At 37.1% G+C, this 14,738-nt stretch overlaps 2 protein-coding genes across 2 annotated transcripts; one reads left to right on the forward strand and one right to left on the reverse strand.

The window, feature by feature from the left end:
- Positions 1 to 757: 757 nt before the first annotated feature.
- clic2 (chloride intracellular channel 2) lies at positions 758 to 5,798 on the reverse strand. The gene is made up of 6 exons (XM_058397530.1): positions 5,593 to 5,798; positions 3,935 to 4,044; positions 3,460 to 3,585; positions 3,161 to 3,261; positions 2,003 to 2,184; positions 758 to 1,807 (listed from the first exon to the last, which is right to left on the reverse strand). Exons 1-6 carry the CDS (start codon positions 5,638 to 5,640, stop codon positions 1,646 to 1,648), a joined length of 729 nt encoding a protein of 242 aa, XP_058253513.1. The 5' UTR covers positions 5,641 to 5,798; the 3' UTR covers positions 758 to 1,645.
- Positions 5,799 to 6,307: 509 nt separating this feature from the next.
- Positions 6,308 to 13,426, forward strand: si:ch73-335m24.2 (protein eva-1 homolog C). Its single transcript, XM_058396419.1, has 9 exons — positions 6,308 to 6,353; positions 7,521 to 7,742; positions 9,940 to 10,142; positions 10,258 to 10,381; positions 10,847 to 10,999; positions 11,180 to 11,323; positions 11,429 to 11,500; positions 12,303 to 12,383; positions 12,633 to 13,426. The coding sequence occupies exons 1-9, from the start codon at positions 6,308 to 6,310 to the stop codon at positions 13,007 to 13,009; spliced, it is 1,422 nt and encodes a 473-aa protein (XP_058252402.1). The 3' UTR covers positions 13,010 to 13,426.
- The last annotated feature ends 1,312 nt before the right edge of the window (positions 13,427 to 14,738 follow it).

The raw sequence follows: 14,738 nt of genomic DNA on the forward strand, positions 1-14,738 counted from the left end.
AGCACTGCTCCTGAAATTAATAAAGTAACATTTATTCATTTATTTCTTATCTATATCTATATAACTTTGAGAAATATTTTCTTTTTGTCTCGAATAGAACATGCTTGATTAACATATTAATTACTACATTAACTAACAAACATGCATTAACATGTCCTTAAGTTTACATAAATTCTTTAGATAAGGTTAAGGTTTTTCATTATTTTGTGATTAGTACATGCATTAACTCATCATTATTTCATATTTAATTATTAATTCAGGTATTAGTATTATTATTATATTATGATTACTCATGTACCGTTATTGCAAAGTGTTACCCTAGTTTCTATTACAATATATCATCAAAGCAACATATTATCAGACTGCAAGAAATGCCTAACAATGAAGCTCTTTGTCTTTGTCTCTCCCTGACAGCCTGTTTCTGGAAGTACTGTGTAACAAACTAGCAGTCCTGTGGGAATTACAGAAGAACAGTCAACAAAAAGGTTACATTTGTCTTCTCGCTTAAATATCAACCCAGCAACCCTTCAACAATGTGTATATTAATTTAACTACAGTGCATTATATATATTTTTAACCAACATGAATATAGCTAGAGTCTGTAAACACAGAGCTTTGATGAGGCCAACACTGTGTCTGTACATGCTATGAAAATTTTGAATCACTTCTGCATTTCTGTATTTCTGTATTATTCAGTCAACAGCACACCTGGTGCATGTTCATAAACACACAAAAGATCAACCAGATGTGCAGAGCATTGTCAATATGTATGAAATGATTTTTATTTCTAAATAAACTTGTGAAATGAAAAGTAGTTGACCTTTTCTTTCAGTAACGGTATTATGTTTGATCTAAAAATAACCTTTTCCTGTAATACAATTGTAGATGAATGCTGAATACCTGAACTATTTACAGAACATGAAAGTTCAGTTCAGGATTATTCAGACATAAGTTTGCAAGTATGTTTAGTTATGGTACAGTGTTTTAACTCACTTTTATCTTAGTGTGCAATATCATAAAAGCATTATATGTGTATACATAATACTATGTATATACATAAAATGTACATTATTAGGACTGAACAGATAAACTCTCAGGGAAAAAAAAGGTTTAAGGTTCTTTTGTAGGGATAACAAATGTAGATTTCTAAAGATTCTTCATTTTTGTCAAATAGAAACTTGTAGGGCTTTACATAAAATCTTTAAAGGTTCCCCCAGAACAACAACAACAACAACAAAGATTGAAAACATTTAGATGTACATATATACACTATGAACAAAGCAAATCATATTTGATGTACATTACATTGGACATATGATCTATTCAACAGGCTTCATTAAAGATTATGCAGGGGTTATGCAGAATTATACAAAAAATATTCAGGGATTTGCATTTAAAAAATATAATATGCCAATATGACAAATGATTCATGGTTAAATAACATTTTTTAAGAATAAGGTTCATGGGCTTAATGAATTGTAAAACCATTAAATGGCAGAGCAGTACAATTAACAAATGTTTCAATATCATATCAAACTCACAGAATATAAATGGAACCTGATATTTTATTTTATTTAAAGCTATTTACAAAATTTAGGCTTTGTTTATGAAGTTAAAGGAAATGTATTATTCTCTTGACACTGATTTATGTCCTGTTGCTAGTGACTCTCAGATAGGCTTTCTCAATCTCAATGTTGGCTGGACAAGTCTGGCTGAACTCCTCTCTCTCGTATGCATTCTGCAAGTAGCGATGGACGGCGGTGAAATGAGCCGGGATCTCAAAGTTACAGTATTTCTTGGCAGCAACCTTCAAATATAGAGAAAATAAAGAGACATAAGAATATTTCTGCTTTATGGCACATTGTTAGAAATCTATACCAGGAATATATCAAACATTATGCACACCTGACTTAGTGATAACCTAATGCTGCTCATAATAAGTCTATCACATCATATTTTTGACTATTCTACAACACTTTTAAAACATTTCAATCTGTCTCACCTTGATCACGTGTAATTTGGGCAGCAAGTTGCAGTCTGCCAACGTCAGGCGGTTGCCATCGAGATACTTTCTCTGGGAGACAGAAATGTCTTCGGTGGAGTTGTGGTCTATCTCCTCGGGCAGTGGTGTGTTTAGATAATTATCAAGGCGTTTAAACTCCCTTAGCAAAGCCTGCTCTTGTACTGAGGGAACAAAGGATGAACAAATATATCTTTTTTGTACTTTTATACTCTATCCACTGTATTAGGAACATTTGTGCAATTATCTAGGCAGCCAATCATGTGGCAGCAGCACAATGCAGAAGATCATGTAGAAACAAGGTAAAAAAGATTCAGTTGATGTTCACTACTACAGTGTAATCTGAGGCTACAGTGCTCACAGGTTCTTCTAAACTGGACAGTTGATGATTGGAGAATATAGGTGATGTTTATCTGACATTCAACTGAGCATTTCTGTTCTTGGCTAACAGGAGAAATCCGATGAGGGCTTCTGCTGTTCATCCACCCCAGATTTCAACATGCTGTGAGTTCTACTACAAGATGTTACTCGATTGTATCACTAGGCCTTGTATCACATAGTCTTCCTGTTAGCCCAAGACCCATTCTACTCTGCCCTTTCTCTTCAACAATGTCTTTCCCCTGGCAGAACTGCTGCTCACAGGATTGTTCTTGTTTGCTGCTGCTGCTTACTGGACCATTTTTGTTTTTCACACCAGGCTGTGTAAACTCTCAAGACTCTTTAATTCCCAGGAGATCAGCAGTTAATATTCAAACCAGACCATCTGGTACCAACATCTACGCCAAGAGTCATCTAGTCACTTAGATCATTTCCTCATTCTGTTGTTCGAAGTGAACAGAAACTGAATCTCTTCTGCATGATTTTATGCACTGGATGCGCAGGTGTCCTAATAAAGTGGTATAGGAATGTATGTAATTTCTAAAAGAAAATGCCACAATAAATCATATGAAGTTATAAAATGTCTGCTGTTCTGTATGCATAGACACCAACCGATAATTATAATTATATATATCTGATATAAAATATAGATATAATTATAAATATGATCATTATACTTAGTATATTTTTTATGTAAATAAAGTACTACATTTAAATATTTTATATCATTGAAATAATTTATAGTAGTTGAATGTAACTTACCTCTGTTGTTTGGACTGTTCTTGATGAAAGCTGAAAACTTGGCAAAAATGTCAGCACCCACATCAAATGACTCTTTATTCAGAGGACTGAGATGAGGGTATCTGAGGGCAGGGCAGGAGTGATTGTGTGAGATCAGTAATTGTATGTATATCCCAGGTTAATCATGGCTTATGTGGTGCCAAATAGCCTGAAATCATTCTGTTATTTTTAATCCTAGAATATATTTGTTCAGCAAATCAGCAAAGTCATTTAAGTTGAGTCAGCCATGGAGAACGGGATTGAGTGTATATTCAAGATACCTGGGAGGGGCAAGGGTTGCCTCCAGGAACTCCTCAATCTTCATGAAGTCAGTCTTAAGGACACCGTTGTACAGGAGGAAAGGAGGGTTGGTCCCTGGAGCTAAGTCCTTCAGCTCCTCTGGCTTTCTGCACAGTAAAATCAGAGAAGTCAGTGTGTGGCCTACAGGGTGTGGATTACCTCATCAGTCACATGATACACTTATTGGTTATCATTTGTTTCTGAATCAGGCCAGTGATGATTAATTAACCGTTCACATGTTTGTTATTTATTAAACAGAACACCAGGATGTGGGAGAGGCTGGTCGTGACAGAATGACTTTATTTGCTTAATGCAAACAGTAATACCAAAGGTAAATAATATGGGCATGACAGCCACTCTGAAACACATATCTATGCACCTTTCCCAACCTGATTATTCAAAAAATGCAAGAACTCATTACTATTTGTGAATTTTTATGGTTAGGGCAGCACTCACTTCCTCATATCAACTGTTGTAACTGTGAATTTGACTCCTTTCAGCCACAGCACCATGAAGAGACTCTGACAGAAGGGACAGTTTCCCACATTCTCTCCATCATGACCTGCCTGGAGACACACATGGCAAATCTGTGTTTAACGCAGTAGCCAGAAACACAGGCTCTCATATTCATACATTAAAATAGGAAAAAGCTCTTAGCATTGGTCCTGAGGGCAAAGGAGCAGAACATGGGTTAAATCGGGTTCCTAGTTATTAATTACAGAGGAGGCGGGATAATTCAACATTTATGTTTTCCTCCTAATTCCTAATTCAGGAATTTTCTAGCCAGAAAGACCTAAAAGACAGGAAGATCAAAAGCATTAGCTGTTTGTCCATGTGTGTTTGGGTGTAGGACTTAATCCAAAGAAAGAAGTAAACTTTGGGCCGCTCAAAGCACACCTGCTCCAAAAGCAGCAAAATAAATAAACCTCTAATACAGGAATGTTGCGATGTTTAGTAGGAGTAAGTTCTAGTGCCATATTTCAGTTGAATAATCTCCTGGAATCTGGTGGTTGCGTTTATAGCCAAAGGTTTCCAAATAATAGGAAAATAATAATCTAAGTATTGAAATATTGCCATGTTTAAGCACAAGCATGTGTGCGTGCGTCTGCATGGGCCACAAGAAGGGATTTTCAGCGTTTCCCTGTGTGTGTGTGTTAGATGATAAGAAGTCACCCCCCCTCATTTCTTGAGGTGTGCATGTTGTGATAAAGAGCAGCGTGTAAAAGGACAGTTACACACCATGCACTACAACTACACAGCTACGACGACATAACAACGGGACCACAAACTTCCAATTCAAAATGAACATAAACAGTATCTTTGCCTCCTGATACGAGATCACTGATAAAGACAGACAGATTTCAGCTTTAACAATAAAATATGTAGTTTTTTTGTCTTGTGTGTCAGTGTTTACATTACTTTTGGACTACAAATGATATGAAGTGAGAACTTAATCAAAGCAGACTTCATTTTGAAACTGAAATCAATTTCCTAGTTACATAATTGTACAATTTGGCCATATAGTACACAGTTCTAAAATGGGAAATTATCTATAATCACCCACAGAAGAGGATGAGTTCCCTTTTCAGTCTGTTTTCAAACCTTTCAAGGTTTCTTCCTTTGGTCTCAGGGAGTTTTTTCTTGGCATTGTCTTATGTAGTATAACTGGGATAAACTGATACATTTTTCATTTCTGTCAAGAGTTTATTAGATTTCTGTAATGCTACTTTGTGACCATGTCCATTACAACAGTACAGTCTTACACTCATCTGTTTATAATGTTTTCTAGTCCCGTAAGTATTTTTTGTCTGACTTTGTACACATTTCTCATGATATCCTCTGGAGATATTATATAAAAATATATATCAATTCTTGTCCCTCTGTATTTTAAGTTAAATCCTGAACATCACTTTGAAAGAGAAAATAAATAGATAATGTTTACCTATTTTGTATGTAAAAGATAGATGTAAGTGTATTTATTTTTGACTTAGTAGAACTTAGTGAGTTAAAATATGTAAAGTAACATAGGTATATTTCTTTAAAAAAAGTTCAATCCCTGCGATATCTCTTGAAAATGTAAGTGACTAACATTAATGAAAGTAAAAAGCACTTACTTTTATGAAAAGCTCAATGCTTGGTTCTTTATCCTGCTGCAGTGCCATTATTTTCCACAAACTGGATGCTTGTTAGCCCAAAACTTGTCCGCTGTAATCCTACAAATCAGCTGTAAGCAAGAAGGAAAAAATAAAATCACCACACACACATATATGTCTGAGTGCAGGAGTTAGTTGCCTGTTAGTTGCTGCTCGGGGATCTGCTCCTTCAACATTTTAAGTCTAAGGGGGAGGGAAAGTGAAATGGGTGTGGCATCGACTTATATAAACTATCGGCCAAGTAGATGCAGTGTTTAAAAATAGTTCACCTTTCACTACACAGCTCGTAATTAACGAAGAGTGAAACATCAAAGTGTACTGAGTGGTCTTATGTCCTGTTCCCTAAAGCCATCAACACGTAACATGTGTGCTATTTGGCTCTCAGTAACACTACCCTCAGTGCCTGTGACTCCTAAAACAAAGCTTCCACTATGTCCAGTCACAATGCCCTTCTCTTTTACTTACTTTAATTAATGTTAATGGAAAAAGAAAAACAATTTTCACAGCTGTGGGATGTTGGAGAAAGAAATCTAAATCTAAATAAGTTTAAAAGACATTCAGGACAAAACTAGCTGGTGCAGAGGTGATCAGAATTCAAATTAGATTTTTTTTACAGGCTTGTATTAGTGTTCTACGCCTTCCAGAAACTTCTTGCAAATGGGCTCTGATCTCAGCCATGAGTCATGCAGAGGGTGATGGGGATGGGAGTGAGAGCTGCGCATGTGAGTGTGTGATAAATGTTAAGAAACTCTTGCTCACTGCAGCAAAAAGGAAGAGATCATCTAGATATTTAAAAAGAATAACTGAGTCACTGATGAGGTCTCAGGTTCATGATTCAGTGCTTACTTAGAAACTATGGCTGAGAATGCTTGTTACCTGTTACCATGGATACCATGTAAACTTTACTTTTACCATTTGAGATCACATGCATCAAATTTATCAAAGGTATGAAATTTACCTTAGAATTTGGAGTTAATTTTTTTTTTGCCAAGCTCCATGAACAAAAGACAGACAAGCTCCAAATCTCTGTAATCCAAAAATGGATAGTGAGGAGTTTCATTTCTGCTTTTTAAGAAGGGGAATTGTTGCATCACTGTGGGGATTTCACAAGGGTTTGTGAAAGAGTCCCAGTGGACAACAAAATACCCTTCATGAAACAGAAATTGCCAAACCACAAAAATATACACAATGGTCAAGTTAATGTTCTTTTTTTTCCAGAATATTTATGGGGTGGAGAGGAGCTTCCAATATGTAATGTAAGATTGCAAAACAAGCCCTTAAAATGGAAATTACCAACAAATCCTGGAAATGAAGCAAGGCCACACTCAAGCCATGACAGGAAGCAGGATATGGCAGAGTTTACTCTTCGCTCAGTGTTATCCCCTACCCCCTCGCTTACAATACTATATAAGCATTGGCCCTGTTGATTTAAAAATCAAAGTAGTCTACTTTTGTAAAATGTAATGTAATGTTTCCATGGAGGTCCTGATGCCAGCATACTCAGCATTTGTCAAACATAGCAGAGGTCAGAGCGGGACTATGGCTTTTTCTTCAGGCTGCTCTTCTTCTAGCTGGGGTAGAAAGTGTATAATTATGGACTCTGTGCTGACAAAGCAGCGCACACACTGAAATTTATTACCTCATATGACTCCCATGTTTCCTGATAATTGATAACCTCTAGGATTTCACCAAAACTGATGCTGCACTCCTGTCTACCTGCTTTGAAAATGAAAATTTCATTAAAGTTGCTGGGGAAAAAAGGTAAAAAATGTCTCTTTGACCCAATAAAAATTTAAGCTACATCTTCAGACTGTTGTCCTGCTCCATGTCAATAAAATGACACACATTCCAAAGTGTGCCAGCCACAGCCATCAGCTGTTTGTGAAAAGATGCCTGTTTTTCTCTTGGTACAAAGGCATCATTGAATGCTTTCTCCTGGTCAGAATTCAGAGAGCAACAAACAAACAAGGCACCTCGTAGTGTTAAAACCAGACCATTATGTGACTTCTGCATTATGTCTCGTTCATGCAGCTCTAGTTTGTCCTGGTGTTTTCTCAGCTTTTTGCTGGCTCTCAACTCATACCATTCCTGGTCTGCTCCGGATTTCTCAGGTAAGTTTTTCTTTCTAAGATTCAGTGATAGACAAGTGAACACAACACTGCAGCCACACAGACACTTCTTGAAGAAGAGCGTTTGTTGAGGGATTTATCTTTTGCACATTCTGTGCCAAATAGCTGTGCAGTGTCAGCTTTAGAGAGGTGACTGTCAGGGTCACTGTCATTGTCTTCAAAACGAACCACTGAAGAAGAGGACATTAGGATCTGCAGTTTGTTTGCCTAATCATGGAAAAGGCAGTTAACTACTAAAGAACAGATTCTACAACAGTTCACAACAAAGAGGATTTAGTACATTATTTAGTGTATTTAATATTGCAGTCACCATGTGATGTATTTCCAGTTTTTGTAATTTGCATTTATATTATATTTTTGTGTGTGTGTGTGTGTGAGAGAGAGAGAGATTTGTAAGGAGGAGAAATAGAGAGAGATCACTAATGCCCCCCTACACACACACACACACACAAACACACAGGGAGGTGGTCTTGCATGTTAAAGCTTAGAAACCAGAGCTAGGTGGTACAAAAGCAATGGGAAAGAGGAGGATGAGGGTAGGTGCTGTGTATTTTTTTCTATTTTTCATTAAATCTATCACAGACATGGAAATTCATTGTGATTGCAGCACATGCTCTACGTAATATGGGTAAGAAAAGAAAATAGCTTTCAAAACAAGAAAAACAAAAAAAGTGATATTCAGATTCATGTGTTCTTCAAAACAGTTGAACATGATGTTGAACTGTAATGCAGAATTGTAGTCTGGTTAATGACTTTGTGATATAAAATGGTATTGATCTGTATAATCTAAAATCATTTACTGCAAACACCTTCATAAGAGGCTTGCACTTAGGGACAAACTTTATATTTTCAATGTTAAAAGCATTATAGAAATAAATTAAACTGAATTGAATTAAGCAGGTTTATCCCAAATCTCCAGGGTTGGAGGTTTGATTCCTGATTCCACCCTGTGTGCACGTTTGCATGTTCCCCTGAATACTCCAGTTTCCTTTCCCAGTCCAAAGATGGGTTGTAGGCTGATTGCCGTCTCTAAAATGTCTGTAGTATGTGAATGGGTGTGTCAGTCTGTGTGTGATTGTGCCCTATAATGGTGCCCTGGGTCCCATGGAATTGGCTCCAGGTTCCCTGAGGCCATGTGTAGGATAAGTGGTACAAAAAATAGATGGATAGATAGATGAAGGTTCTAAAATATAATATGTTCTATAATAAAGCATTACTTTTAGTGGCACAACAGGCTCCTGGTGGTCCAGCGGTCCAGGTTCGATTCCCGGGTGAGCGCTAACCCAGCCACTGAAGAGTTACCTCTCAGTGCCTGTCCCAGGCCTGGGTTAAATGGGAGGGTTGGGTCAGGAAGGGCTTTCGGCATAAAACCTGTGGCAAACTGAAACATACAGACCAAATGCTGTGGCGACCCCAAATAGGGAGTAGCCAAAAAAAACCATAACACTTTTTTGCAGCTGGCCACACTCCTGCCTAACAGCTCCAGGGTCCCTGGTTCAGTCCTGAACTTTTGTTACTGTCTGTTTGTGTAGTGTTGCACATGTTTTTGTACATGTGCACTGGCTATTCTAAATTGGCCCTAATACCCACCACATACTCATGTGCATGCTGTGGTGCAACAGACTAGTATGCCACCCAGACTGTTTCCTGCCTCTGGCTCAGTGTTCCTAGGATTTGCTTTAGACCCTGACCAGGATAAAGCATTTAGTAAAGATGATGAAGATGAAGGTATTACTGCCTTTTGTAAAAAATTAGCTTCTATTGCATGAGATGCTTGGTATTACATTCCTATTAATTGAATACATTTTCAAGTTGCTCTGCATACTGGTCAATTCCAAGATGATTTTCCAATAAAAAAAAGAAAAAAGAAAAAAAGGTTTCTGCAGTAATTCAGTCTGATGTCCTGCAGTGAACTGAAAAACAGATAAAGGCAGTGCTGGGAATGATTTAATATTACATTCCAGTTGTGCACCACACCTATGATGATAAGATAAGAAAGCAAGGCAAGTGTTATATTGCCATCACACGGCCATGCAACGGTCTTTTACACTAAACATGCAGTACTTGTAGTACACACCTTAAACACCAGTGTTTAATCTGGTTTCAGTGCTTGGGTTGTTTGCTAACAGAGGCAACACCTAAACACATAGTTCAGCATTTTTAATTTCTCTGGCTGTAGATTTCCTCCACACTGTGTTGAAGAACCACACGGCCCACGCATGTGATGGAGAGACGCTGACCATCAGGTGTCCCTCAAAAACCTCAGTGGTTGTTTTATCTGCATTCTATGGACGGCGAATACCAAGTCAGCACTTATGCCCCAATGCAAACGCAAACATCACAGAGGAAAGCACAGAATGCATGTCCACCATCGCCATACAGGTGCTTAATACTGGAAGAATGTTGAATAACAATTTGAAATGTCTCTCTGTTGTGAGGTTAAATTGTATTGCTTTTTCTGAATGTACACCTCAGCTTCTTTTTTGTATGTGAGTAGAAAGTGGTGTCTGAGTGCCAGGATCGAAGGGTATGTCAGATTCCTGTGGCAAGTCCAGTGTTTGGACAAGATCCCTGCCCTGAAACCAGCAAGTATCTCCTGGTTTCCCACAAGTGTCGGCCTGGTTAGAGCACACACACACACACACACACAAACACAGACACACACATATAGACACACACACACACACACACACACATAGAACATTTCCCAAAAGTCTATTCCCTCAATGATTTTGCAATAAAGCAAAATGCAATGTTGGGAGGAGCTTGAATTTTTTTTAAATTATTTCAGAATTTCTGCAGATTTTTCGGCCAAGATCATGCAACATCATTACAAGCCTTGTGTCTAACATGAGTACATCTACCATAGAAAGTAATTACATATGTGTTTCCCTGGTAGAGGTTTAAGAAGAATCAAATAATCATGTACTTGTAATTTCACCAATTTAAACAGTCTTCTTCAATAAAAAAGCACAAAAAAACGTTTCTGCAGCAAAATCATCAAAAATCATTAGAAATCCTGGAGGAACTGAATGTATTTCTATGATATAGTATGTATTAAATTCTTTTGTCTTTCCTTTTCAAAGCACATCACCGCTTGCGGACAGTGTGTGAGAATGAGAAGATGCGGCTCGTCTGTAAGAACGACACTGTGCTGGCCATCTACTCCGCCACGTTTGGCCACCTGGAGCATGACACCCCCATATGCCCTCAAGAGGGGCGTGTGAAGCCTGACATGGGTCTGGGACTGAACAATAACTCAGTTGTGCCATCTAGCAAATACATTTTATATAGCAGCTGAGCCTGTGCAAGACTGAATATTTCCATCACTAACTTTAAGGCAAAACGTATAAACAAATCCAAGCAAACTATACAGTCAGTTCTCTTATATGTATTCTGTGTGTGTGATTTCATTTCAGAGTGTTTGTCTCCATCAGCATTGAGAAAGGTATCAAGGAAATGTCATGGCAGAACAAACTGCACTTTGGTGGCCAGTGTGCAGAGCTTTGGTGACCCCTGCTTCCCCGGCACCAGCAAACATCTGCGCGTGACTTTCACATGTGGTGCGTTACAGGATACCATAACAAGCAGGGAAAAAATGTGCACATTCACACAGCACTGAAATAATTTTATGGCTACATTCCATGACCTTGTTATTGTGAATTCAGTTCCTAGGTATTTGCTAGAAGATATGGGACGTGGAGGCACAGATCCTTTCCGAATCTCTGATTATACACATGGTAAGATGAAGAAGATGATTTTATGCTAAATTCGAACACAAGTAATGTTCAATCATCTAATGAAAATGCCTAACAGGATGCATTAAACATGATATATTAATATTAACATAAATGACTTGAATTTGTGAAACAGCAAGCACAGGATTCTGCTACCAGTGAAACCACATATGTAATTACTTTCTGTGATACATGATATTGCCAAATGTTTTGGGACACCCCTCCAAATCATTGAATCCAGGATTTTCAGGGATTGGTTGCAATATACAGTGATATTGTGATATTAACTGTGATATCACTTATCAGTTGCAAGTATATCATTTTTACCCAGATTATAGATTGAAAGTCAATTATTAATGTAAATCCAGATCATTTAATGAATTATTAGAATCATCATTCTGTCTTTAGAATGGATTTTTATTTCATTAAAACAAAATGCAGCTAGGGAACCTGGCATGAAATGAATGTGAGCTATTGTATTGTAAACAACAACAAAAGAAACCTCAAAAACACATTTTTGAATGGTTAAATGAATGTTTCTTTAGCTCCACTGTTAGAAAACGTTTTGAGGAAGTTTAAGAGTTACCAGGGGTAAATGGCAATATTACTAGAGCACAGTTTCTTGAAGAAGTGTTACAGAGTCAAATTTGAAGACAAATGCATGTTAAAACAAACACAAGACATTCTTCCATTACCTATGGTTAAAAGGATATTTCTGATATAATGAGATGGAAATAATATTGGCTGTAGAGTGTAATATACTGAATGGTCATGCTGACTGCTGAGGCTGCTTTCCCCTCTGCAGGTGGCTGGTACACTGGCCCTGGTGTGTACAGACCACAAAACATTTTCACCAACACTTTGGAAATCTTTTTCCAGATCCAGGGTAGGTTAATAGGTTAATCTGGACCCTATGCATGCATACTGTATGAAAGCAAATCATTTTAATTAAAAATACTTTTTAACTGGATTGTTTCCCCCTGCACTGACACCAGCAGTCAGCATTGGCCTTTCCCTTTACTAATCATGTCAACGATATTTTTTTTTTAAAACCCTGCATGTCTGATTTTTTCTAATAATATTTGTTTATGTTTGCACAGACTTAAAGTGCTTGTATTCTCTTTTATGTTATAAGGTCTTCCAGAGACAGTGGCTCTGTACTTTGTCTCAGGCATATGCGCTGGTTTGGTCTTCCTGCTGTGTCTGTTTGGTGTGAAATCTACCCTGGTGCGAGATGTGAAGGATTTGGTGTCAGATATAGAGGATGAGATTAAGACTGCACGCAGATCGCGCCGTGGGCTGATCAATGACGACAATATCTCCTTAGATTCTTCCTTTCCTCGCCTTACACATCCTTACCGTGGAGCTGACATGTTCAGCCCAGAGATGGTCATGACAGTGGTCATGGACGAGAAGAGAGATGAGGAAAGGGACAAAGCAGAGGTTCCAAATGGAGACATTTGGCCACACTGCAATTTCAGCCCTTATGCCATCCATCCACTTCAGAAATGAATGCATATCAGTTATGGACTTGCTTATTGTGCTAAAGATTTGACCAAAACACAGTGAGATGTTGTTCATGTGTGTTGATTACCTGTTGATTTGTAGAGAATTCATTTACTTTAACACTCATTTATAGTAATTAACAAGATAAAATTTGCATTTATTCCAATACTTTGTCATATAAAGCACTGCAAGACTTACCTGATTAACAACTGTTACCTATAATAAACACCTTGTTAAAATATCCAGTATATACAACATTACCATTAGTTTTGTGTCTATTACTGAACATACATAACTTTCTATAACTGTCTATTGGATGCTTTTGGGATACAAATGTCTGTTTATTTGTGAGAATTTTTGTAATGTAATGTTTTGATGGTGGATCAAAATATAAAATAATTAAATAAAAACAAAAAAAAAACACTTTAAATAGTAAATAATCTTATTCTATTTTGGTTTCTTCTTGGATTAACAAGTGTTTGTTTTCATTCATGACAACACAAAATGACCAGCAGAGGGAGGCTTCTTCATTTATGCAAACAGACAGCAAGTCTCCTTCAGTAAGTCAGTCAGCAAGGAGAAAGCATTTTTCTATTTTTCTAATTATAGCAGTTATAATATAATATATACTCACCAGCCTCTCTTTTTTTAGTCTCTTTTGACATTAAGACATAAAGCAGCTTGTTATATTACAGAGAAACATGTTTTTTATTACTAAATAACAAGACGTTTTAAGCCGACACAAATCCCTGTGAATGAGAGGTTACTATAGAAACGATAAAGAGCAAATGAATGAATTACAGCAGGAGATATGGGCAGGCTTTGCTGTTACATAAGAAATAAAACACAATGAAAAGAATTTATAATGGAATTATGCAGAAGCAGATTATTATGGATACATGTAATGTTGTGGAATAAACAAATTAGTTCCAGGTAACATATTTGCCTGAGCAATGGCGCACCTTGACTCCTACTATTATTAGAGGTAATAGTAACAAACATACAGTGAGAAGTGAAAGAACCCAGAATCAGGACGAAATTGAGATATTACAACACAACCTGACCAAGCTGACCAATTGCCTGTGCAACCTACTAGACTGCAGAGTTCAAACCAGGACGAACTCTGGATCCAACACAACAGTTACTGAAAATGAAAGAATGAATACATATTTTGAAAATTAATTATATGATTCACTTGGAATGGCAAAACCAATTATTTTCAGAGTGGACTGTATATTATCCCATGATGCAGTTGGGCTTTGGTGGTGTAAATTGAGCTAAACTGATTTTGAGAAATGAACCTATTTACTATAGTTGAATAATACAATTTTGTGCAAAGAGGTATAAGGAAATAATGTTAAATTGATAAAACTTTGTATTTATAAAAATATAATATTTCTGATTTGGAACAGGCCCTGAATGTTTTCTTGATTGTTGTCCCACTGCCACTGCCATTCTACTGCCATATGGTAATAAATCAAAAAAGCACTATTTAATTTACTCTAACTACTTCATAATCTTATCATAATGATGTCTTTACATATTTACTCCAGCGCTGGAATATTGGAACTTGGAAGTTACATAGCTGTTCTGATTATAATTTGGTGTACCAACACCGTTATTTTTGTCATTATAATGCTCGTTCTCTCATTGCTTTTTGTGTTCCCTTTCTGTCCCCTAGTGAATTGCTTGTGTACTTCTCATCTCAGAGGAAGACATGAAAGGCCATATTGGT

Source organism: Hemibagrus wyckioides, linkage group LG08 (genome assembly GCF_019097595.1).
Source record: "Hemibagrus wyckioides isolate EC202008001 linkage group LG08, SWU_Hwy_1.0, whole genome shotgun sequence".
Taxonomy (NCBI): Eukaryota; Metazoa; Chordata; class Actinopteri; order Siluriformes; family Bagridae; genus Hemibagrus; species Hemibagrus wyckioides.